Source organism: Cibotium barometz, chromosome 11 (genome assembly GCF_041138505.1).
Source record: "Cibotium barometz isolate CiBa-2024 chromosome 11, ASM4113850v1, whole genome shotgun sequence".
NCBI classification, from domain to species: domain Eukaryota; kingdom Viridiplantae; phylum Streptophyta; class Polypodiopsida; order Cyatheales; family Cibotiaceae; genus Cibotium; species Cibotium barometz.
This window is the reverse complement of record NC_141056.1, coordinates 5,529,895-5,556,394: the sequence shown is the minus strand read 5'-3', so window position 1 is coordinate 5,556,394 and position 26,500 is coordinate 5,529,895. Positions and strand designations below refer to the sequence as shown.

Below are 26,500 nucleotides of genomic sequence, written 5' to 3'. Positions count from 1 at the left end.
TGGCTTTATCATCAAGCTTCCTCCTCAACTCTTTGGGTATGTGTGCATATGCAAGACACCCAAAGATACGAAAATGCGATACAGAAGGCTTGCGGCCATGCCAAGCCTCAAAAGGAGTAATAGAAACCAATGCCTTTGTGGGACATCGATTCAAAATATGACAAGCATACATTACTGCTTCCACCCAAAAGATATGTGGTAGTCTTTTTGCCTTTAGCATACATCTGGCCATCTCCATGAGTGACCGATTTTTCCTTTCTGCAACCCCATTCTGCTGTGGAGTGTAAGGAGTAGTATACTGATGTTTTATACCTCTACTCCCAAGAAAGGAATTCAGCACATGTGACATATATTCCCCCCCTCGGTCAGAACGGAGAGTCTTCACCTTGCATCCTGACTCTGTCTGAGCAAGTGCTACAAAGGCCAAAAATGCATCATATACCTGTGATTTCTGTGTTAAAGGATAGACCCAGCATATACGAGAGAAGTCATCAATAAATGTTGCAAAATAAAAGCAACCACCTAATGACTTCGTCTGCATGGGACCACAAAGATCACTGTGTATAAGTTGCAACTTTGCAGTTGCTCTTAGAGCCTAATCACGTGGGAAGGAAAACCTGTGCATTTTTCCCAAAATACATCCTTCACAAATGTGATCTGGAGGCTTCTCCATGAGAGGTAGATCTGTAAACATATTATGTCGCTGCATAAGCATAAGACTACCAAAATTTACATGCCCCATGTGAGCATGCCATAACTCCGCATCAACCATAGCTGGAGTAAGAGTGAATGCATGATAAGCAGACTGATCCACTAGCTGAAATGCATCCAACTCATAAAGTCCATGACATAATGTACCAGTAAGCATCAAGGTCAAGGCATTTGCTTTGTCTCTGACCATGCATTTATCATCATCAAAGTAGACCTGCATTCCACAATGTGCTAAAGAAGAGATGGACAACAAATTCTTCTTTATCCCTAGTACATATAAGGCATCTGTAAGGCGGAGAATGGAGCCATCAATGGCTGTAAGCTGAATCTCCCCAATGCCACAAACTGGATATGAAGCATTGTTGGCACACTGAACAGTTTTGCCAACAGGGGCAGGGCCAACATGACTAAACAAACCCCTGCGAGATGTGATATGCTTTGAGGCACCACTATCAAAATACCAAGTACATGCATGCTCTGTCAAACTGAGTGCCTGTGAAGACCAAGAGGCATCATAGCTGCATGTATAAAAACAGTAATCCCTGTCCTCAACAAAAGAAGCAGTCTCTGGAGGAGCTTTAGAAGTATCATTAACTGACATCCCAGCTTCCTTTGCCTTCTCTTTTCAAGCTCTCTTTTCAAAAATGAGATCCTAGCCTCATTACGAGCAGCATACATCTGCTCCAAAGTCACCCATGCATTCTGTGAAGAGCCAGCTGAACGAATATGAGGTATAATGGACGTCTGTACTGACAATGCAATGAGTGACAAAGCTTGTGCATCCCTGGCATCCCATGTCTTTTGAGCATTTGTTCTCTGAACAGGCAATGGCTATCTTGGAGCCTGTACCTGTTGTCCTCGTCCACGAGCACCCCCTTGGGGAGGAGTCTTTGGAGCCAATGGACCTGGACGTGGTTCATCACCACTAACAAAATCCCAAAGACCTTTTGCCACAAGCACATTTTTCAGCATAAAACTCCACAAGGAGTAGTTCGTGCCATCCAATTTGTCTTCCTTAGACAAATATGTGAATACATCACTTTGCTGTTGATTTGCCATTATGCTTTACGCACAATGTTGTACCTGTTTACCAAAAAACCCAATAGCAAAAACCCTGATAACAACTGTACTCCACTGAATACAGTTCACCCAAATCTGCCTGCACTCTCAATCCTCTGAATGTGCAGCTCAATGCACCAATGACTGAGTAGAGCAGCAAATGGCGTACACAATGCCAAAATGCCCCAAAAATGCCCAAATTTGCTGCACCCAAACTGTGCAAAAAACCTGTATATTTTCTTGCTAGAAAATCTGCCTGTTGTGCCTGTATATTTTCACAGAGAAAATGAAAATGCCCAATATTCAAAATATGTAATGCTTACCACTTCTGTATTGTGCAGGTACTCAGCAACTCAGTCGAGGTGCTGTACTGTTCATGTACTTTGACTGTACTATTGCAGTCGTGTACTACCAGTTCCACAGTATTGTCCTGGCGCAGTCTTCAAATCAGGTACAGTATACGCGTGTGCTGCTGTTTCAGGTACAGATGATGACAGGCGCACTCATTCGAAACAGGTACAAATGAAGGTACTGTAGGCGGCGCTTGACTGTTGCAGTACCCGACTGAAGGCGACCAAGTTACAGAAGGCGGCGCACAGCTGTATGGCTGCGCTTGACTCTACGGGCTGGTACACGTACGCTGAAGGTGATGCAGGCGGCGCACAGGTGTACGGGCTGAAGGCCGACTGAAGGCGACCAGGCACGGGCAGGTACAGTATCTGAAGACGATGCAGGTACAGTACCCGACTGAAGGCGACCAGGTACTGAGGTTGTAGGCGGCGCTTGACTGTACGTATGGGCAGCTAATGCGCACGTTGAGCTGATGGCGGCGCACAATGGTGTGTACGTATGCTGTACGGGCAGCAGCAATGCAGAGCTTCAATGCTCTGATATCAATTGAAGGCACTCAAGGGTTAGGGTTAGGGTTTACACAGGTTCAAGCAAGCAAGTGTGGAAACCAAGATGAGAGAACACGACTTCCAATATGCTTGAATGATTGAAAAATCAAGTACAATAGCCACATGATAGTGACCCTAAAGGATAAGTGTTCACATGTCCGGCCATAAATGTGCCGGGTGGACCAAAACACTTATAAACTGCATATAAGTGAAACTGAACTAAACGGGGGGAAAAAAACCTCCACTAACTGAAGTAAAAAGTGCCCCAGTAACCTACTGATGATCACTAGCACTCCTCTGGGTGCATACACAGCATAAAACCCAACAGGAGAGGCAGGGGGGAGGTGTGTGTGTGGGGGGGGGGGGGGGGAGCATGGAAGAAGTGGAAGGGGCAGATGGAGCGACTGCAGGTAGAGTCGGAGGCAAGGGTGGGGGAGGGGGGGAGGCAGCAAAGGAAGTGGCAAGAGGGAGCGGGAAGGCGGAGAGGCTGGAGAGGAACGCTATTGAGAGGCATCCATTGGGGAGGAAGGCTACTGGGGAAGGCTCGACGAAGAGAGGGTGGGGTCAATCGGCCCCCACTGGACATTGAGGGCCAGAAGAGGAGTCGCGACAAGGAATCGGCCGCCAAATCGCGCGGGGGGGGGGGGGGGGTGGGGGGGGGCTTTTCCGTGACTAGAGGGGGCCCGCCATCTGCGGGCAGATCCTGTGATAAGTGCTCGTAACGGTTCTCTGACAGAACCGAATCCTCCTGCATGCTGCTAGCCTGGCGCGCACGGTGGCAACGCTCAGCTCTGGTGCTTGGCAAGCAACGCAGGCGGGGGTCAACTGTCTGCCACTCTCCGACCAATGGGTCATCCAAGGTCGGTACTTGGTGCTCCACGGCCTAGGAACCTGCTCTTGACGGGGGGGGGGATGCAGGGAGGCAGCTCGACGGCAAGGGGGGGGAGTGCACCTTCAATCCACGACCGTAACAGGGTGTATACTTGAATGAGTTAACACCTGAGATCAGAGTCCTTCCAAGGGTTGTAGCTTTAATTTGAAAGTTCACACTCCTATGGAGCTAATACGGATGTATGGGTCAGTCATGGGGAAAACTGTACACATTCTTTTTTACCCTAGGAGTAGTCACAACTTTATGAATGCCAAGCTTGTGCAGAAGTTGGGAGTGGAGGCGCAACCAAGTGATCACCAGTATCATGTCGACGTGCTATCAGGCACACAATTTTGGGATCGTCGATAACTATAACTATACAAAGCTACTCAAAACCACTAGATTTCATGATTATGAATCTAGATAGAGTGGATGTTATAGGTAAAGGGTGGTTTCATAACCACAATCTGTAGATAGACTGGAAGGGTCATAAGTTATCTTCTGTCACGGACGGTGTCCAGTTTTGTCTACAAGGTGACTTTGATGTCCCATCCACTACACCTGTAAACTCGGTTGAACTTCCTAATATAGTAAAGGATTCTAATTATGAAGTGTTCCAATGTGCTCTAGATATCGTCTCACCTTATGCTAATTGAGAGTTTAATTCAGTTAGTCTTGATGTATGTGGAAGACATGCTTTAGAGAAATCAGGGCAGAGTTTGCCAATTTCCCAACTGAGTTACCTCATGGTCTTCCACCCAGTCGATCAGTTGATCATAGAATTGATCTAGTTCCAAGTCTCAGCATGTGAGAATTGCACCTTACAAGAGCCAACCGGAAGAGGATGAGATTGCCCTACAGTTGTCGGAATATCTCAAGATGATACAGATTCATAAGAGCAAATCTCCTTGGGAGGCACCGGCACTTTTGAGGCACAAGAAGGATGGAAGTTGGAGAATGTGTGTCAACTATAAAAAGTTGAATAAAGTTACCATCAGTAATAGATATCCCCTTCCCATAGTAGATAATTTGATTGATAAGTTGCAAGGAGCTTCCTATTTTTCGAAGATTCACTTTCGTACTAGTTATCACCAAATGCGGATAGTTGAGGAAGACGTCTTTAAGACGCGATTCTGGACGTGGTATGGTCATTACGAGTTTCTTGTGTTACCTTTTGGGCTCTCACGAATGCATTTTTCTTTGTCGGTTTACTGATGATGATGATGATGATGATGATGGCGGCGGCACAGATGGAGGCGAGAACAACGATGGTGACAGGAACTGGCTTCAAGTTGTCGTGCACCAGGTCACAGTGACAGGCAAAGGCCGCAACAGCTGGCTGCTACCCCTAGAAATCTTCTCGCGATGCTGGTGCTAATGATGTGGCTAAGCAGCCCAGCTAGAGGCACCAGTACACGCGACGGGAGCGGCCAGCTCATAAGTCAACCAACTAATGTGGCCACTTAAGGTTTAATAAAATATGAAAGAAAAATGCAATGAAGATGTGGAAGTTGAGTTCGAAGGCGACTCTGTGAAAACTGGTGGCGATAGATGGCATCAATATTTGAAATTGGCAATCACAGGTTAAGCCATCATCCTACTGCACTGTCTCTGATCGTTGCAGCTACTACTGACTTTTGGCCCTGTGCTCTAATACCAATTGAAGGCCATAGGCCTAAGGGTTAGGGTTAGCAGTACATAGCCATCATATCCATGAGGTACATCATCCTGGGTACAAAATAGTAATAAAGAAAGATAACAAAAATCTAGAACTATAAAATCTGATCTAGGTACATGAGCAGAGAGCTCTCATATCACCCTAATACATCCCTCATGGGCCGCTGTGACATGGTTCTCAAGGTGGTAAAATTAAGCTCGCAATAGAAGGTCCTGCGATGATGGGAGATGATGGCCCGGATCCTCCTGTGGTGGCGTGGACATGGGATCTAGGGCATCGAGCTCTGCATAACTCAATGGCTCTGTCAAGTATCACACCTCTCGGCCGAGCTCCTACACGAGCCTGTGGTCTGGGTATGATGGGTGGATCGGCCCTCGAAGTTCTGGTATGGAAGAAGTCGGTGAGAGCTCTCTATGCTGGTCCTTGAGCAAGTACAGCTGATTTGGATCTCACTAAGGACTCCCTGTGTCTACAGGGCTCTAGAAGAAAAAGTCCCAGGAATCTCTGATCCGAGAAGTCCATGATCCTGGAAAGTGGTTCGAACCCAGCTCGAAAGAGGCAATGGAAGCTCCCCGAATCTGGCAGTGATCCTCTGTCTCGGGCTTTGTGTGACAGAGCTGGCAAATCATGTCCTCTCGTGCGGCCGCCCTAGGCCCATATCTGGCAGTCTCCACTCTCAGCTGGTGGGACGAGGTGCAGATCTGGCCGATCGCACATCTCACCCCAAAAGATAGATGTGTGTCCATGTAGCGTGGGCGGATGATGAACTCATCCTCTGTCAGGCATACGAGGTGATCTCTGTAGAAGGCCATCTTCGTCCCCAGTGGACGACTAGGTGAACTCCATGTCCTCTGAGTATCCAGTCTGACAATGTCCTTCCTCATAACCCTGTTCCGCTCTATGCGGCTGAGAGAAAATGATGGGGTCTTTATGTTGTACTGGAACGGGGGGAGTGCCTCCATCTGCATACCGTGCATGCCAAACCAAGTGCCTACCTGTGCATACCAGCACTATGTATCTCCCTCATGTGTCAACTATCTCAAGGACTCCAGGGATAGCCAGGGGTATCTATCAAGTGGAAGCTCCCATAGCATGTGCCAGTATGTCATTGTCTGGAGTAGAGCCTTTGTCACTATCGGTGCAACCCCCATCTCTACTCGCACAATCTCATGTGGCACTGATGGCTTACTCCTAATCATGTGTGAGATCATCGCCACTAGGGGCCTCTCCATCGGCTTCCACCCATCATATACCTCCTCTGTATCTGTCTCGGCCAGCTCTCTCCTCTGTCTCCTCTTGTGGTATAAGCTAGGACCCCGGATGGGGGCACCATACAGTAGTGCACGTGTAACTAGAGTATCAAATAGCCAAAGCTTCGTCCTCAGCTCTTGAAACTGTATCTGTGAGCATTGCCTCTCTAGCGAGCCAAGGGCTGCATATCCCCTCATCAATCTAGCTTCGGCCGCCTCCAACAAAAGTGATCCCAAGGTATAGATATGAGGTAACATACTCCACAGGCTCTCCATTGTATGTAAACTCTACTGCAGATCTACTTATCCACTGTGAGGAGATGTTAAAGATCATGACCTTGGTGTTTCCAAGGTTCATAGTGAAGTCTCGGTCCGCGCAACAGGCCTGTAATGCATCCAAATGTCTCTACAGCCCCTCTGGTGAATCAGAAATAAGCACAATATCATCTGCATACAAGAGGATCGGTATCAAGACTCCTGCCAAATGTGCTCCTGGTCCTCCCTGTCTGTCTATGTAATCCGAGATCTCGTCAATGTATAGACCAAATAGAGTAGGAGACAAGGGGCAGCCCTGCTTCACCCCGATAGTGTTGTGTATGATCTCTAAGTCACCTCCTGGAGCCCATACTCTGCCTGTGACTGACTCATAGAGTGTAATGATCCCCCAAAGCATCTCTGCTGGCACTCCCATATCCTGCAGTCTCCTCATCAGTCTGGCCCGTGGGACGGTATCAAAAGCTTTGCAGAAATCCACAAAGCAGCAGTATATCCGATGCCCGTGAGCTCTCCCCTCCTCAATGATCCCCCTTAGTGTAAAGATATGATCTAGTGTGGAGTGCCCTCTCCTGAAGCCTGCCCAATATGATCTAATGTAGAGAGAGAGAGGGTTAGAGAGAGAAACTCAATGCTCTAGAGAGAGATGATTGCATGACTCAATGTGTATTGGATTAATTTGAAGTACACCAAATACATGCTTTTTTATTGGTTGCAAACCTTTATCTTTTGACTCACACAAATCACACTAGTAGGTGAGGGGCACATGGCATGGCCATTGACATCACTGCTTACTACACACACAATATATCTCATCCACCTAAGGGTGGGTTCACACACATAAGTGAGTGTTCACACCCCTTTAAGGGCTGTTCATACACACACACACACACACACACAGATACATAAACAGGGGTACACGCACACGTACACAAGACACTGAAATACCCTACACATGAATCACGTCAAACAAGGAAAACCTATCTTCCAAAGCTTTGTACCAAATTCCCATATGGGGAAAATCCTAAAAGGTCGCAGCTAGTGACTGCTATAACGATGCATGAGAAGAGCTTGTCTTTCAAGAGGCCGTGTACTGCGTCTAAGAAACATGTATCGAATTCCTCTTTGGGTCCCTTGCAATGTCCTCTAGAGTGGATGTGGTCTTGGAAATCATTGCTAGTGCATGTATGAAGGGTTTGATTTGTTTGGGAGAGTGAAATCATTAAGGCATATAAACTGATTCTGTGCTAGGATTACTTAAGCTTGTCATCTTTATGCTACTTTTGCTATACCTTCTTGTGGCCTCAAAAGTCCATGAATTTCTCGTGTCTTCAGAAGGGGTCTGTAGGTTTTTCACATTGAAAGTGGGAGAGATGGCACTCACTCCAGAGTATTGAGAGCTGCAAGTACAGTATATGCATGAGATGGAGACCGAGAAGAATGCCATCTTCAAAGCATACTACGAAATTAAAAGGCGCTTTCAGTTCCTGAACAGAGGGTTCAGAGGCTTCTAGGGTGGCAAGCTCATCATACATTGTCTCTTCTTTTTTTCCTGATGAGGGAGTTGGGCCTCTTTGACGGGCCATAGAATATGAGGACCAAAGATGTGTGGTATAATTTGTGCACAAGACTCGCTAGAGGCCAGAAGAGACAAGGAAACCAGAGCCAGATACTGCTTAAATAAGTTGAGGAAAGTGTAAAGTTAGAGAGCTGGGTCCCAAGGAGGAGACATTGGGGCACTCAACAACAGCGTGACATGAAAAACTGCCACCACAGGGGGTCCTCATCGCAACCAATTGTCGCCTCCAACCAACAGAAAATCGAAATGTTCTCCATGTACAACTTTCTCCATACATGTTTCTAGAAGATTATCATATACATTTTTTATAAAAGCCAAAAAAGCTGCAGAAATTTCCCACAAAAATATCAAGATTTGCTAAACCATGGCTATATTCTCACTCTCTATTGGATAAATGCTCTGAAAGGACGTGCCTGGATTGAAAAGAGTCTTGTGAAGGACCTGAGGGATGACTTGATGCCCCAAAAGGTGACGATGGATAACTAGGTGCAGCTGTTCCAAATGACATCATTGCAGCATCTGAAGGTGCAGACACAAATGGTGATAGGGTCCCACTGCCCTGAAAGCCACCGCCAGATGGTGCTGGGCCTGTGTAAGGATTCTTAAGAAGAACTTCAAACTCCTTATTCTTTGCAGTGAGCATGTTCCTCTCATTTTGTACCTGTAACAGAAACAAAGAAGAGAGTGTTGCAGTTGAAAGACAGTCCAAGAGAATCCTTTATTATTGATCTTTACCTTTGAGCTTACGCTTATAATGATTGTAGTTCGCTCGCTGAAGCTCCCGCTTTCTCCCCCCTGCTCGCGCTGCCTGCATGCCCTTCCCCCTTCCCACCCACGCGCCCCTTTCCGCCCCCCGCCTTCCCTCACTTATGCGCCCCCCCTCCGCCTGGCCCTCTTGCGCTGAAGCGCCCGCCCCCCACCTTCTCGCCTTTGCGCCCCCCTCCCCTCTTCAGCGCCCAGTCCCCCCCTCCGCCAGCCCTTTCTTTCCCACCACCCCTCCTTTCACGCTGCTTCCGCCTCCCCCCCTAGGGTTCGCCGTCTTTAGCCCCCCCCCCTTCCCCTTCTTTCTGGTTTTTTCCGCCCCCTGGGGGTTCTTTCCTTTTTTACCTTCCGCCTTCCCCCTCCGCCCCTTTGTGTGCAGCTCCATTCTACGCACTCGCTCCGCCTTCGCCATAGCTTCAGACTCTGATGGAGGCTCCTCCCGCCCCACCTCAGAGGGACTCTTCCACAGCCCCCTCGCCCGCCCCTGAGGATACCACCATCAGGCTCTCTCTTTCGCCAGAAGAGGAAGCGAGCCTCGCCGTAGAGGTGGAACGCCTTCAGGCACATTCCACCATCTGCCGTATAGTCGGCACTCGCCCCAGCAGAGGGGAGATCCCGGATCTTCTCCAGGCCCGGCAAGATCCTGGACGTTCAGCTACTGGGCCGTGGACACGACCAGATCAAGTTCGAGACAGCCCAGAGCGTGGCCCAGGTCCTAGCCATGAGTCCCCTTGACATCAGGGGCGCTCGGGCATTCTTCAGACCTTGGCAGCATGGCTTTGACCCAGCAGCGGCTGACCAAGGAGAGCGCCTTTTCCATGTTACAGTTTGCTTCCCTAGACTCCGCCGCGAGTACCTTCCGCTCCTTTCGAGGCTAGGAGCACTGGTGGGCTCAGTGCTCCCCACAGCAGCTTCAGTGGTGGCTAGAGCAGCTGGGCTACCTTCGATCAGAGTTTTGGTTCCTAACATCTCCTCCCTTCCGAAGGTCATTCAGCTACCTAGGATGGGGGGGGATGGATTGATCAGAGAGTGGAGTTCTCGGGGCTCCCGAACCAGTGCTTTATTTGCAGACAGGTCGGCCACCTGGCCAAGGCCTATCCTCGCAGGAGACCCCGACCTTCACCGCAGCAGCAGGCCTCTGATGGCCCGTCCACAGATGCGGCTCGGGAGGCAGCCTCCGGGACACCTGCTCAGCCCACAGAGACCTCAGAGTGGCAGCCTGGATAGGGGCGCCGTCGAGGGAGACAGCCACAGCAGCACGCCCAGAGACCGATGCAGCAGCAGCCACAGTCTCAGCATCACTGGGTTCCCATGAGGAACAGCTTTGCTCCCCTCCAAGAGGAGACCCCAACGCCGACTCAGGACCAGGAGATGCCAGCACCCCCTCCTTCGCCCCCACCCCCCCTCCTCCGTCCCCCCCTCCCGCCTCGCTTCCACCTTCGCCTCCTCCCGTCCCCGCTCCGGTTTCGGCAACGGCTCCTCCACCCCCTCCCCCCCCCCCCCCCCCCCCCCGCTCGCCTCAGCTCCTCGGGAGGCCCTGGCAGTCCCCTGGCGTTCACCTACAGTCCGGAGGGCTCTGAGCACCGACCTTGCTCGAGCACCGCAAAGGAGACTTACCATGCCGATTCGGGCTTCACGGATATCCTCTATCCGCAGTCGGCTGAGTTGTCTTGACACTAGACAGCGCTCGGAGGCTTTTGATTACTCCTTCACACGGCTTTTTGGAGCAGAGGGCCCCCACGAGCCAGCACCCATCAGAGTTCATGTAGTGATACCTCCGGCCCGCGGGGAGGAGCCACTTGATTCAGCGGTGGCCTTCTCATTCCCTCTCTGTGGCCCACGCGACCGGGAGTGGACTCAGCTCGCTCTTAGCACTTTGAAGACTCAGGCAGTTGAGTTTTCTCACCATGTGAGCGATCTGGAGGTGACAGATGTGATAGGCCGACTATGGGAGTTGGCTCATTTTTTCTTTGATCCCGAGAGTGCGGATGCCTCAGGGATTCGACATTTGGTCGTTCGCATAGTGGCAGACTTAGCACGCGACCCTGGATATGTATGCATACACGAGGTTGCTCTGTCTGAGCGGGAGGCAGTCGCCATGGGACACAGCCACTGGCGCCTGATCCGAGATTCTTGCAGCACACCGGGTGGGCAGATTCGTAGCCGCTCTGATGGGTACTATTCTCCATCCAAGTTGCTAGCGAAGGCCCGCCGTACGGCTGAGACAGCATCCACCTCAGCAGGTCATCCATGAGGATCATCTCATGGAATGTACAGGGCCTTGGCGGCACACATTATATACGTTATCGTGGTTGCTTGAGGCAGGAGCTTCAGAGATGCCTGGTTGGGGGCAGTATTGATATTTTGATGATGCAGGAGCACCATTTGGGTGAGAGCAGGTTCCGGAGATATGGTTCGGTGATGCCTGGTAGATGGGACACCTTTTGGTCTGCAGGGTTTGGCCCCTTGGGTGGGCAGGGAGGAGTATGTATGGTCATTGCGGATGTATGGCGGCAGGCCATTGTGGATCGCAGGATCATTGTGCCTAGTAGAGCACAGTATGTCATTTTGAGGACGCATGATGAGCTCTTTGGCGTGCTCAATGTCTATGCGCCCAACCATGCTAGTGCCAGAGCAGAGTTCTGGACCCAGGTTACAGATGCATTGCCAGAGGCCGCACATTGGTGTGTCGGGGGAGACTTCAACATGCTTGAGGACCCGGCCGATAGGGTGGGAGGCAGTCATGTTACAGTGCACGGTACGGAGCTTGCAGCTTGGGAGCGATTTTGCATGACACTGAGGATCACTGATGCATAGCAGCATGAGGCCTTCTCCCGCTCTCAGGACAGTCTTAGTTTCTCTCGGTCGGATCGCCGGCAGGGAGAGACTAATCTATCACGGATTGATCGCTTTTGTGTGGGCGACAGGTTAGGGGAGCGAGGGGGCTCCGTTGGCATTCTCGCTGGCACCTCTTTTTCAGACCATGCGCCAGTTATTTTGACACTTGAGGAGAGGACACGGGAGACCAGTTTGCAGTTGAGGATCCCAGAGAGGGTGCTTACAGATCCTAGTCTAGCTGAGGACATTGAGAGGATATGGCATGATAGTCAGAGCTCTGACCACGATGCAGCAGGCCAGTGTGCCGAGGGACTCATCAGGCTCAGCTCTTTTTTGCACGCTGCAGCCTTGACACGGTTGGGAGAGGGTCGCGAGCGGGAGCGTCGGCTGAGACGTAGCCTTGCTTCGCTTCAACGCCTTCAGGAGCAGCAACCTACATGTGAGTGGGTAGCGTCCCAGCTGAGCCATGCACGCCAGGAGGTTAGAGAGGCAGAGGAGCAGAGACATGAGTTTTACTATCGCCGCCAGGCCTCTCAGTGGACGCAGCTTGGTGATAGAGTGACTGGGGAGTTTTTTGAGATTACTGGACCCCGCCATGCTCAAGCAGGAGTCCGCCAGCTTGGGAGGCCGGACGGTTCGGTAGCTACTGAGCCAGAGGAGATCAGAGCCATTGCCACTGGGTTCTATAGAGACCTGCTCTCACCGGAGCCAGCCACTGAGGCTCAAGATGCTTGCAGACAGACTGTGTAGGCCCATGTGCACAGGAGGGTCACAGATCGTATGCGTACAGTTCTGGGAGAGCCTCTCTCAGAGGTTGAGCTTGCAGAGGCCTTGAGTGTTGACGGATTGATGCTTGCCTTTTTTATGCGCTATTGGGACCTTTTGGGGCCAGGCCTCTGCAGGGGCTTTCAGTATGTTTTGGACACTGGGGTGATACCACAGAGCTTTTCAGAGGGATTGATCTTTCTTATCCCCAAGGGGGAGGGAGTATCAGATGATATTCGGCATTGGAGACCTATTACGATCCTCAATACTGTCTACAAGGTCGTAGCAAAGGCCTTGAGTTTGAGGATCCAGCCCTTTCTGGGGGAGTTGATTCATGGCACCCAGACAGGATTCGTCAAGGAGCGTAGTATCCTTGACAACATTTTCACCTTTTGGGAGGCGACGGCCCGAGCTAGATTTCTTGGTGAGGACTTGGTCATGATGCTTCTCGATTTTGAGAAGGCATACGATAGAGTCGATTGGGGTTTCTTAGAGGGCACTATGCTTTGCCTGGGCTTTGAGCCAGGTTGGATTCGAGGGGTGGCGGCTCTATATTCCACAGCTCGTAGCCAGGTGCTGATTGCAGGAGGACGGGGGCCGAGTTTTGAGTTGACCAGCTCAGTCCGTCAGGGGTGTCCTCTCGCCCTGTTTCTTTTTCTCTTCTTTGCTGAGGCTATGAGCATGTATCTGACGGCAGAGGAGGTTGGTTTGAGAGGACTTCAGCTCCCAGTCCGGGGGGAGGACCTGCTCGATGCTGAGTTTGCTGATGACACGAGTTTATTTTTGCATGGCCAAGAGGCCAATCTTCAGCGGGCAGAGCAATCGCTCCAGGATTTTAGTGCAGCTTCGGGAGCATTGATCAATTGGCGCAAGACAGTGGCCTTTTGGATAAGTAGCGCTCCCACTCCGGCATGGAGCCCAGACCCGGGTTTTAGATGGATTCCTCCTGGTACAGCAGTGCGATATTTGGACTAGATTTGTCACCTGAGCAGCAGATTGCCCCGCTTCTTATGAGCATTCAGAAGAAGCTTTTGTATTGGAGTACAGCTCGGCTATCCTTGGCTGGGAGGGTGGTGGTGGCAAATCAGGTGCTTTTAGCGACCATGTGGTACATTATGTCTTGCTGGATCTTCTGGAGTTCTTGTATCAGCCAGGTACAGAGGCTGATCAAGAACTTTCTTTGGTATGGGCGGGATGGTCAGCCAGCCCGGGCAAAGGTTGCTTGGGCAGTTATCACACTTCCGTTGGCCCAGGGAGGCTTGGGCATTATAGATCCAGTTGATCAGAGCATAGCCTTATTGGGGAAGCTTATTGTTCGGGGGCTGCTTCCAGGCGCGCTGAGCCTTGGAAAGAGCTTCTTTTGCAGCTGCTGCAGGCTCGGGCTCCCCCAGCAGGGGGCACTTGGGCACCAGAGATACGATGGATCTTCATAGAGATGAGGAGGACAGGCCTCAGTAGAGGATGGGAGGACAGATTTGCCTTGAGCATCCTGAGAGCTAGGGAGTTGCTGAGACCGGGGCTCTCTCAGAGACCACCTTGTGATGAGGAGCGGGCCAGACAGCCGCTCATCTGGAGCCCAGCGGTTCGCACAGAGCAGGGTCATATGCTGGGTTCTTGGCCTCGTCTAGCCTGGGGACCATTGGCGGCAGGCCGAGCACGTAGTTTTGGAGACTGGCAGGCCTTCTGCAGTCTCCCCGAGGAGATCCAGGTGGAGCGGCTGAGTCACTTCAGAGGGGGGTTGATTATGAGGGATGACATTCAGGAGGCACTCACAGAGGAGTGGTTCACGCCTCTCGAGCCCGTGGCCCCACGGTGGATGGGAGCCTTTACACAGTTGGAGATCCTGATTGCTGTCAGAGCTTGCACTGAGGATGGCAGATGCCTCTACTATGAGATCCAGGATGAGGGCAGACTTCAAAGAGTGGAGGTGAAGTCGCCTTTGGTTGCAGAGTGCATCTTTCAGAGGATACGGGTAGTGGCTGCCGCTTCTCAGAAGTGGCATATTGACGCAGACCCTGCAGATGTGGACTCTAATTGGCGCATTTGGGCATATGCAGCGCGCCCCTTGGCCCGGCTACAGTGGGACCCAGGCGAGTACGAGTGGCATGATCCTTATGCATCCCTTGAGGCCACCGAGATCACCTTTTTCCAGTATACTGTTCGGTTGGGGCGACATATTTTGACAGCGAGGAGGATGGTCTCCAGCTGCATCGGGGCACTGGCGGCTACAGGGACTCTCACAGGCGTTCCCGGAGGATTTTTGGACCAGGCTTTGGGCTAGTCGACAGGCACGCAGGATCTAGACTTTCCAGTGGCTGGCCGCCCACAGGGGCTCTGCAATTGGCACCTGGCTTGTCTACAGCAGTCTTCCGGCGGCCTGCGTCCGATGCGGCCACCCTATGGAGACACAGAGACATTGCCTATGGGACTGCCCTCAGGCGCAGCAGATTTGGTTGCGGATGCTGCGCATTCTGGCCCCCCTCTCTCCAAAGGGTATGTATACGTGGGGTGCCGCTGCTTGGTCGACTTCGTCTGGGCCTGCTATGGGCTATGAGACGGAGCAGGACAACCAGGCCATCAGATTCATCAGGGGCCAGCCTCGCCTTGTTCCTTCACCGGATTTCTCGTCCGCCGACGGCTGGACACAGGAGAGGGATCTACGATGGGAGCTCCTCAACAGCCTCACCATCTGGTTCACTTGGAGAGCCCGGTGTTTCAGGGCCTTTGAGGGGAGACTGGAGTCACCAGCAGAGACTGTTCGGGGGATTTGGGAGGAGTTGATCCACACCCTGCGAGGACAGTATGACCGCATCCGGGGCGACTCGGATGAGGCGATCTTGCGGCGCCAGGCCTTTCACACCACTTGGCGCAGCGGCCCCTTCCATACCCTACACGCGGGGTCCCCCCATTGGCACTACAAGCCACCTGTTTGGCGTTTTCCCCCTCCTATTGTATGATATAGTCCCTCGGTTCTTTGTACTGATACTTGTACTTTCCAGCACCTAGGGAGAGTCTCCCTGGCTGCCTTGCTTTGTTCTCTGCTCTGTTTTCTTATGAGCAGGAGAGGATCTTTTGTAGCCCTACGGGCGGTTTTTATATAACTAATGAAAGGATCTTTTCTAGGAAAAAAAAAAAAACCTTACGCTTATAATGGGCTTAGTATAAGCATGGTCAATGTAGATCTAGCCTCTCAGAGGTGCTCCCGATGGAGTTATGGTGTGGGGGGTGAGCTTGCCACCAGCAACCACTTCAATTGGTATTTTATGTTTATGTTTGCACAAGATGGTGTTTTAAGGGCTTTATATAAAAATCAGATTTTTGGATGAAGCACCTGTGGTCTGTTTCAACTATCATGTTCCTTTGCAAAATATAAAAAACCAGCCAGACAACAAAAGCTTACCAGTATAATATTGCTCAAAAGTACAATAAAAAACCAAGCAATTTGATTTTGCCTTACAATTGAATCAAATGTATAAACATGAAAAGAACAACCTATCTCAATAAAGCGGTGTGTGTAATCCTCAATGGAAAGACAAAAAATCAAAACCAACTCAAGGTCATAAAAAACTAACAACCTCCAACTCCCATGGAATTGGGTAACCAGAAATCATGGAGACAATTATCGTAGCTAATCAATTACTATACATACCAAGATTGGGTAATTTCTGTTCCATGTACCTAGGGGATCTATCCCTGCCCATAACGCCTGAAAACTTTTGGGTACTCTCAAATGCACACGCATTCCCTTTGAAAACGCTCCCTACCAGCGTTAAACTGCGCTCTAACCTGAGCACAATTAATAGAAACCTACAGTGAAACTCCATAAATCTGAATCTTGGGCAAACTCGACCATTGGGAAGTACCTCTCCCAATGAGATGGTCGCCTCACGACATCACATGTGTAGCATGCAAAAGCTTACAGACGAGGATTATATTTTAATAAATAATTTCAGCCCTTGGTTCTTGTCAATGAATAGCAATATGTAGAGAAGATGAGTGCAGAGAGAGAGAGAGAGAGAGAGAGAGAGAAGACAAATACATAGTATTGGGCACCAAATATCCTCTGAAGGGGCCCCACCACATATGGTGTATTTGCTTTATTGAATGAGTAGAATGACACTATCTTGGATGTATATAGCCTGGACTGCATTGACTTGACTTGAACAGCTCCCTTAGCCAACATTTACATACTTGCTGATCAAGTCCCTGAACACACTGGATACAGGAGCCTGTCTGTTTAATGCCCTAAGCTATGGAGGTTGAAAGATCTTCATAACATGGGGGGGGGGGGGGTGTTCAAAAAGATAGAGAGAGAGAGAGAATAAAGAGAACAAAGCTCTTAGAGAGAGAGTGGAATACACAACTCAATGATGTGATAGTTTGCTTGATTTCTTCAATGAAGTACATGCCTTTACAGGTTACAAAGGTTGCCCCAATGACATCACTGCTTATGTCAACAAACACACACAAATATCTAGATATTATTTGATACCCCTCTAATATGAAAGGAGGGATCTGCTCATAAGTTCTCCACATTCAACAAACAATCTCCTTGGTTAAGAGGGCTTGAAGTACATGGCCAGCTTCCAAGAGTGGGATTTGTGCTTGTGATCGTGGACAAACGGGATTTTGGGCGTCACTTCATCTTGACACATGAGTCTTCATTCGACAGTACAGAAGACGAGAATGTTCAATCTGACAATGGCATTCACAATGACGATGTGACGGTCAATGACCTGGTCACTAAGGTTGACTTCGACGGAAGCATGACCTTGCTACAGTAGCAGATTGCGAACATGACTAACACCATGGTTGTTATTCAAGCTAATTTGGCCGGTCTAGTGACAGCACGGGGAGCTGGCACTGCTTTATTTGCACCCTCGTTTACTCCAGAGCCCTATATGGGGGAGCAAAAACAAAAGACTCAGGAGGTAAGTGACTCCTAACTTCATAGATGGGGTACGCACTTTGAGTTCCATCCTTTCCCTAAGGATAAAAAGATACATATGGTACAGGGATTCCTAACAAGAAAAGCCCTTACCTCGTGGAAAGAGTTACGAGTGAACCCACAACATGGGTAAATTTCAAGCGGGTTTTTCGGGAAGTGTTCCTCTAGGCTAAGGATGAGTACGGCATTGTCTCCAAGTTTAAAAACCTTAAAATGAAGAATATGCCTTCTCACACATATTTGCAAAGTTGAAGGCTCAGGCGACTCACATGGATCCTATCACTATTTTGAAAATCTTTGTGGATGGATTGCCTAATGGATATCGGCTCCAGATCAAAAATAATCGCAACAAAACATTGGATGATGCTATCCGATATGCAAAGATTTTTATGAGACTATGGCGAAAAAATAGTTGAAACCCAAACAACCCTCCGCAACAAACTAGGGATGATCCTAGCGTAAACGAAAGTTTACGCATGGGAAGACATCTCCTACAGAGACCCAAAGTCAGCCACGGACTACGGGTGACCCCAATTTCTAGAAATCGAAGAAAGCGGGGCAGACTCTTGAGTTCATTAGGAAGGGTCATTGCTTCACTTGTGGTCCGCAAGGACACATGAGGACGAACTCCCCATAGGCGAAGGGCAAGTCAAAGTCAAAGGGATGCCATGCGGCCGAGGCTAAAGGTAAGATTACTTTCATACATACTATTGTTTTTTATCAGAGTTCTTGCAATGGTTGTTGAAAGTTATCAATCCTACAAACCTAATACGGATGTATGGTTCAGTCAAGGTCGGAGGTGGGGACAACTGTACACATTGTTTGAACCTCGGAGTACTCACAATGTAAACAAAACCCGCACCAGAAACACTTCAAGTGCACACACAAAGTAACACAACAGAAGGCCACAAAAAGTGAACAACATATTGAGCCGGAACATCTGGCCCCTCGTACAAGAAATCCAAGGTGAGGGTGCTCTCAGCACTAGATTTTCCACAATTCTTGTGAAGCTTTCCACAAAGCTTGTATGGGACACTGCAATCCCTCTTCACAAGCCCAAAGAGCCTCAAACTTCAGCCGTCAGTTCAGACCAGATCTGCCCTGCAAATCAGTCCATGAAAGCTCCGAGAAAGCCCCAGTGCCAAATCAGTCCCAGAAACAGCACTAAACCATAGTTGCCAAGAAACACGGTTCTTCAATGAAAGATCTTGGAGAAACGTTTCATGTTTGAAACTGGCGTTTATTTGAAGACTTTTTTATGAACTCTTTTTTTTACACGTTGGTGGGTTTTTTGAAGTATTAAGGTTTCAGTTCTTTTATTTTTAAAAGTGACGGGTTTTTTAAGATAGTGTGTGTGTGTGTGTGTGTGTGTGTGCGCGCGCGCGCACGCGTTCGTGTTTGTTTTTGTCTTATGAAGATGTGTTTGAATGTTCATGTCATGATTTCTTATAGAGAATGACTTGTGTTACAACTGATGTGTAGCTGTGATTTATTCAGTTCAAGTTTGAAGCTGGTCATGACTTCTCTTGCAAATAATACAGCTCATCTACAACTCATCTGATGTGTTAATTTGACATCTTGTGCAATGTGCATCAATATTTAGATGGCATGTTCCTGGATTCATCTAAGTATATATATATATATATATAAATATTTAGAGTCTATGGATAGAGAGATATGTTTATCTTTGAGTTTTACGAAACCTCTCAGACGGCGTTTCATGCATGGACAAAAACCTCCCGAAACCCGTTTCGAAACTCCATGGCTACCATGCCCTAAACAGCCCCAAATCTGCCCCGCAACAGTCCACTGTTGTACAGCCAATTCTAAGGGCAAGAAAGAGACACAGAAGTTGCTGTACGGCCTGTATATGGCGACCAGTACCAGTAGAGAGAGAAGCTTGCTGCTGTACAGCCTGTGTATGGGCACAAGAGAGGGAGAAGACAGCACTGTTGTATGGCCTGTGTATGGGTGCAAGAGAGAAAATCTTGCCCACATGTCCATGTATGATGCCCATAAAATCCCTTGTTAAGTGCCCAAACCTCAAATATCAATGCGAACACCTAACACCTTCTTCAAAGAAATGCTTTTATTCTTTGGCATCTCCCATCTTCTGTGGAAAATCCCCGTTCTCACCTTGGTTTCCTTAAACGAAGCGAAAAGCAGAAGAACTGAGCATATATATATATATATATATATATATATATATATATATATATATATATATAGTTTCAACAAAGAGTACAACTTATATTGAGTATAGTACTTAGCTGAAAATCAATAATAAATATCAAAGGATTTGCACAATATTATAGCATAAAGCTATGCCGAAATCATCCTCATACATGCTCCTCATAATATCGTCGATTTGAAGGATCATCTCAAATGTCATGAGATTCTCCAATAGTTTCATATTGCTCATTGCAGAACACCGTGATGTGTTTGACAGATGCACAATTTTGACAAACTGGGGGGTAAAACAATCTTTTGGATGGAATCACCAACTCTAAATATTCCACTAAAAGTTGAATAATCCTCAAAGTCGCTTAAAATCACCAGTTTCGAGCACTGAGTTAATTCGTGACCCAGGAGCCGACAATACTGACAAACTAGATGTGAAACCTACTGCTCTCGGGTTTATGGCTATTCAAAAGATCGAAGTGTCATATCAACTTGAAACTAAACATCAGTTTTGACCCTGCACTTGGGCTTTGTACCAAGAGACCTATCGCCAAATCTAGGTGAAACAACGGGGCCTTTTCTTTACACCTGAGTTTAGTGAGTTTAGCAATCCTTTAAAACAGCATACACGAAGCTGAAAATAGATGTAAAAGAGTGGGTCTCAAATTACCCACTGAAGGGCCACCCCTGCAAGCAGGAGTATTTGCTTTATTTCTTCTTTTGGAGAACTGTAAACAAGCTGAACTCTGTCCACAAGACAGAGTGGACAAACTGACTGACCGCCCGCCAAACGCAAGGACAAAGCGACCAAATGCTGGGCAGAACTGTGTATAAGCTTTAGGTGTCTGTGAAGCTATCTTCGAGAGTAATACACCGGCCCGAGGACTGAGGGAAGGTGTGCTGCAAACTCCAAAAGAGGCTGAGCTTCTATGCCTTGGGCTGAGAGCACAAGTAGGCTGAAAGTATGCACAGGCACAGACCTAAGCATACATGCTTGACTGCTGATGCTGAACTCTGATTGTATGACTGAATTAGGGACTGAATTTGCTCTTGCCTTTTTATATGCCCTAGGGGTGCTGGTCGGCTGCCTGTAGAGGCTATCAGCTTGCAGATTATGCTCACAGCTGCTTCATTTGGAATTAAATGCTTTTAATGCCAAGTCCGCTGGCAGAAAAGGCTCACGACTGGCATTAAATGCCAGTCAACTGCAGCAAACTGCTCAAACCTAGCATTTAATGCTAGTCGGTTGCTGCACGCATTTGATTGGCTGTTGTTTGATTAAATGGCTGGTCAGCTAGCTGCCTGTCCTGGCCGAAAGGAGCCCAAGACCTCACCTGGTCTGGCCGACAGGGTCCTGTGAGCATGGCAAGGGGTTTGGCTACCTCTTGCAAGGCTAGCCACCACTTGGGGCTGCCTTAGGGCTGCCCCCTTCTAAATGAGATGCAACTACTTGCTCCTAGTGCAATCTACTGCTATGGCTGACCTCTACATGCTCCTGAATGGTAAATGCTTGCTGAATTCTCCACAGTGGGTTAAAAGGATTGACCTAACACTCTAAGGCTAAAAGACTGACCTACGTAGCTCGTGCCTGACATGTCTCGGACCGGGCTCACAAAGGGGTCATGGCATACGACAAATAAACCTAAAAGGTACTACTTCTGGACATGAATCTTGAACTGTTGATGAGCCAGTTTGTCATCGTGTACCACAGTGCATGGGTGCACATGACATTCCCTCCTGCTTAGCTTGGCGGCACGTTCATAGCTTCGAGGTAGTCTGCCAATGACTCCGGATACTCGAGGAAGAATTCTTCATCTAGCCAAACGGCTTCATGGGTCCCTCGATCTTTGAACTTGATATAAAATTGCCAAAGACGTCATCCAGAACCATGCTTTCAGCGATGTAGAAGGATCTGCTCAAGCTCTATCACTTCTGCTTCATCAAATTTCTGCCTACTGCTCTTCTAGAACATTCTGCAATGAAGGTCCAATATAAGGCTTTAACCAAGAGACATGGAAGACATTGTGCATCATCCAACTATCTGGCAATCTGAGTTGCATGGCGACGTCGCTTATCTTCTTGATGATGGGAAAAGGACCAAAACTTCTGAATGACAACTTTGGACAGCGCTTGCCCACTTGCTTGAGTTCTGCCAACACTGGATGAGTGTGTCATTGAGAATCGCCTGTACCAATGGGAGATGAAGCTCCCACTTCGATTGTTGATCATGGCAGTACGTTTTAAGCACATCGAAAGCCAACTGATTGTAAATCTTGGTTTGGCCATCGATCTGGGGATGGAATGCACTGGACAATTGCAATTTCAAAGTTGTCGAATAGAGCTCGCCAGAAGTGAGATGTAAACTTTGGGTCCCAATCTGAAGTAATGGTCTGTGGCAAACCACAAACTGGGTACCAATGTCGGAGAAAGAGCTGGGCTATATCTTCTGTTGTGGCCGTCTGTACAAAATTTACTGAACCTGTTAACTATCGTCATACACTGAGTATTCCGAGATCCGGTAGATGCGGGAAGGGGTCCAACAAAATCCATCGACATGTCATGAAATGGACCCTCAGGAACGGACAATGGTTGAAGCATATAGGACACTGAGAAACATAGTTGTACACATCTCTGCGCATCTTCAACCAATAAAACAATCTTTCTAACTTCTCCAAGGTACTGTTGATCCCGCGATGACCACCAATCAGTGAATCATGGGCATCATGGAGGAGTGCCGGTCTTTTCTCCCTGAGAACACATAATTGACCCTTGTAAAAGAGCCAACCGTCCACATATTGTGTCTTCATACTATCTAAATCTTTTCCCTATATCTCTAACACAATAACGGACTCTTGGACTGCCTGCATACTACCTTTGCAACTCAGAGCGTTTGCCACGGGTTGTTCTTACCCGGTACATACTGTTGGGATAAAGGCATTATGCCCACCCTTATAGTGTGTACAAGCCCATAAGTTTTATAGTACATAGTACACTTAGTACTTTTAATGTACTAAGTGCACTATGTGTACTAGAGCAAATATACATGTGTGATAGGGGAGTCACACACTCATACTTTGTGAGTTGACTTATCCCCACACGTCTCTCTCTCTCTCCCTTCTTCTCTGTGTGTCTCCCACATGAAACCCTAATTGTTTCAGCTGAGCTTCTTAAGCTCCCTTCAACTGGTATCAGAGCATTGGTTTTAGGGTTACATTTTTTTTAGGGTTTTGATTGGAAGCTTCTTTCTCTCTCTCGTGATCATTTTATATGCCGGAGTGCGCCATCGCTGCGAAGCTCGTGCAGAAACCCTAGCGCGCCATCGTTTCAGTTCTACGAAGCTCAATTCGCACTTTCGGTTGGTTTTCAGAAGCGGTATGAAGCGCTTTGCGATGCCCATCAATTGCGGGAGCTCTACAGCGGAAATTCTATCTCCATAGCCGTCAAGTGTTGACTGGTAGAGGGTCTCCTCGAAGAGAATAGCCCCGGAAATGTACTCGCCCAGAGCCGAGGTAGTAACCAGGAGCTGACGGTAAGCTTGGCGGTTCGCCTCTGTGTTCTCAAGTCCAATAGATGCAAGTCTCTTGCCACAGGTAGCGTTGGACTCATCCATCGCCAGGATACCCCGCCCACAAGACGCCACCGAATTCGCGGTCTTGATGAGCTCATCTGCATAGGCTCCCGCGTGGATGGTGAGGGGTGAATATTGCTGGGTTGCTGCAGCAGAAGAAGAGGTCGCAGGCTTCAAAAACAACAGTACAAAGCAGTTTTCAGACAACAGTACACAGCAGTTTTCAGAGCTCCTCCGCTGCCGCCCACCTGCACGAATACAGCATCCGTACCTGCACAGCAGCAAGCAGCAGCATCAGCACATGAGTCAACAAATACGACGCCCCCCCCCCCTTTTTCTGCAACAGAAATCAAAAATTTCAGAGGTATTTGCTTCAATTTTGGGATTTGCATGTCCATTATCATCAATTGAGCAGGTACAGGTCCTAATGGCTCAGATTTGAGCACAATTGGCAACATTGGGTGACATTGGTCACATTCCGAGTCTATTGGCAGGAAATTGGGTGTTAACATTTGGGGCTTTTGATGTAATTGTGCCATTGGGCATTCATACATGCTGTATGATGTGAGCAATCTCACATTCGGGGCTAAATTGCGGGAAATTGGAGTGCAAATCAAAGGGCTTTTGTGCCAATTGGGTTGATTTGCATGCAGGCACTGGCATTTGATGCTTTGGGCAATGTGTTGATGCCTGTCAAGCACTCAATGTGCCAATAAATCAAGGGGCTTTTATGTATTCGATGTATATGTGGCCAGGGGGAAACATTGTGAAGACTCTGGATGCCTTCATGTGCATTAATGTACCATTCATGATCAGAAATTGATCTTGAATCAAGGGGCTTTTCAAGATTTTGTGCTTGTTGAGCTTGGCAAAGCAGCAGGGAAGACTTTTATGCCTTGAACCCTCAGTAATCCACTTGCAGTCAAGGGGCTTTTGCCCAATTTCTGTCCGGGACTGTTGTATGCAGTGGTGGGGACTGTCAAGGTCTGATTTTTCACTCATTTGGACAGCCAGGAGAGCATTTATTGCTACTGTACTTGCTGGTACAGATTTGGTACAACTTTGTACAAGTTTTGGCATGGCTGTAGTAAGGAAAAGGCTCATTTTCAGTTGCTGTACTTGCCGGTACAGATTTGGTACATCATTGGTGAGCACTTAGTACCGTTGTACAGTATTTTGGAAGGGGAATAGAGCACATCTAAGGTGCTGTCATAAATCTGCAGCAACCAGATTTTGGTGATTTTATCACATTCAGTGGGAGGAGAGTTGCATTCGTGCTTCCGCAGTGGGAGATAAACTTTGGGAGAACAACTGTGAGCACTTTGTGTGCTTTTGGTGCAGTGTTTGCACATCTTGCAGGGAGTCAGGCATTGACTGTGTCAAAGGTTGCATATTGCTATGGCAACCACAGGTGAGAGCTCTTCATTGCTTCAATTCAAAAAGCTTGAAGGCTCACATAATAATGACATTTGGCAAACCCAGTGCTATAATGTGTTGCTCCAGAAGAAGCAGCACAAGCCCATCAAAGAAAGGGGTGTAATGCCCGCTTCTCTTACTGCTAAAGAATGGGAAGATATGGATGAGCTGGCAAGATCCACCATCATGTTGTCTGTGTCAGACTCTTTACTTTTCAGCATACGTGAAGAGAAGACAGCTTGGGTAATGTGGCAAAGATTGCAGGACTTATACGCCCAGCAAAGTGCCTCAAGCAAAGTGTATTGGTTGAAGAAACTCATGGGTCTTCAAATGAAGGAAGGGGCGTCTATGACAGCCCATCTAAATGAGTTTAACGGTGTTGTCAGCCAGGTCATCAATCAAAAGTTGGCAATGGACGATGAGTTCAAAGCCACACCTCTCTTATGCACTTTGCCAGAGAGTTCGGACACATTCAGGACAGCCACTAGCAATTCAAATGCTATGCTGTCATATGCAAATGTGGAGGGTGCTCTCCTTCAAGAGGAGATGAACAGGAAGAACAACTCTATTGGAAAGTCCAATGCAATGAATGCACGTGGAAGATCCCAGCAACGGGGTAAAAGCCAAGAACGGGGAAGGAGCAAGTCCCGCTCCAAAAAGGACTTGGAATGCCATTATTGTGGCAAGAAGGGACATTTCAAAAAGCAATGCTACAAATGGAAGAATGATCAAAAGGAAAAGGGCAAAGGAAAAGACAAAGACAAAGATGAAGCCAAAGATGCAAAAGTGGAGTCAAGATTGAAGAAGTCAATGTGTCACATGCAGGTGACAGTGAGAATGAAGTCCTATTCATGTCTTCACTTGATGCCCATTCACTCCATGCAGGAGATAGTCATGGTATGCACTCATGGATCATTGATTCAGGTGCCTCCTTTCACGTCACAGGTTGCAGAGACTTGTTTGTCAGGTATACTGCTGGCAATGAAGGAGTAGTTTATTTGGGTGACAACCATGCATGCCAGATTCTTGGCAGAGGTGATGTGAGGCTTGTGTTTTCAAATGGCTCACAGCTTATGCTCCATGATGTCAGGCATGTGCCTGAGATCAAGAAGAACCTGTTTTCTACTGAACAGCTTGATGATGCTGGTTATGTTACCACATTTGGTAGTGGAAAGTGGAAGATTAGTAAGGGCCCACTGGATGTTGCCAGAGGCTCTAAGGTGGACACTCTTTACTTCATGCATGCTGGTGTTTGTCACCATGCTAATGTAAATGCAACCGAGCTGCCGGAAATCTCTATGTGGCATAGCCGGTTGGGACACATGAGTGTCAAAGGAATGGAGCAATTGTCTCGTTTTGGTTACTTGCCTTCTCTAAAGTTCTCAAGTTTTCAGTTTTGTGAGCATTATATATATAGCACCCAACTCCAATGCCCCCACAAGAAAGCTCTTGGACAGAAAGATGCTCAGTTAGAGCTTGTGCATACAGATGTATGTGAGATGCCTCAGCTTTCTTTGGGAGGGGCAAAATATTGTGTGTCTTTTATTGATGATGCCACACGCAAGGTGTGGGTTTATCCTCTTCGTTTAAAGAGTGATACATTCTCAGTGTTTGAGAAGTTTGTTGCTCATGTTGAGAATCAAACTGGCAAAACACTGAAGGCTTTGCGTTCCGACAATGGTGGAGAGTGTATGTCCAAACA

General features: G+C 48.2%; 1 protein-coding gene across 15 annotated transcripts in view; it reads right to left on the bottom strand.

The window, feature by feature from the left end:
* Positions 1-26,500, bottom strand: part of LOC147633684 (Zinc finger C-x8-C-x5-C-x3-H type family protein) — a 113,245-nt gene that overhangs the window by 32,246 nt on the left and 54,499 nt on the right. For all 15 annotated transcript variants that reach the window (XM_086804673.1, XM_086804676.1, XM_086804674.1 and 12 more), the window contains one exon: positions 8,734-8,981. In XM_086804673.1, coding sequence (XP_086660799.1) covers positions 8,734-8,981 — 248 coding nt within the window. The remainder of the gene's footprint in view (positions 1-8,733; positions 8,982-26,500) is intronic.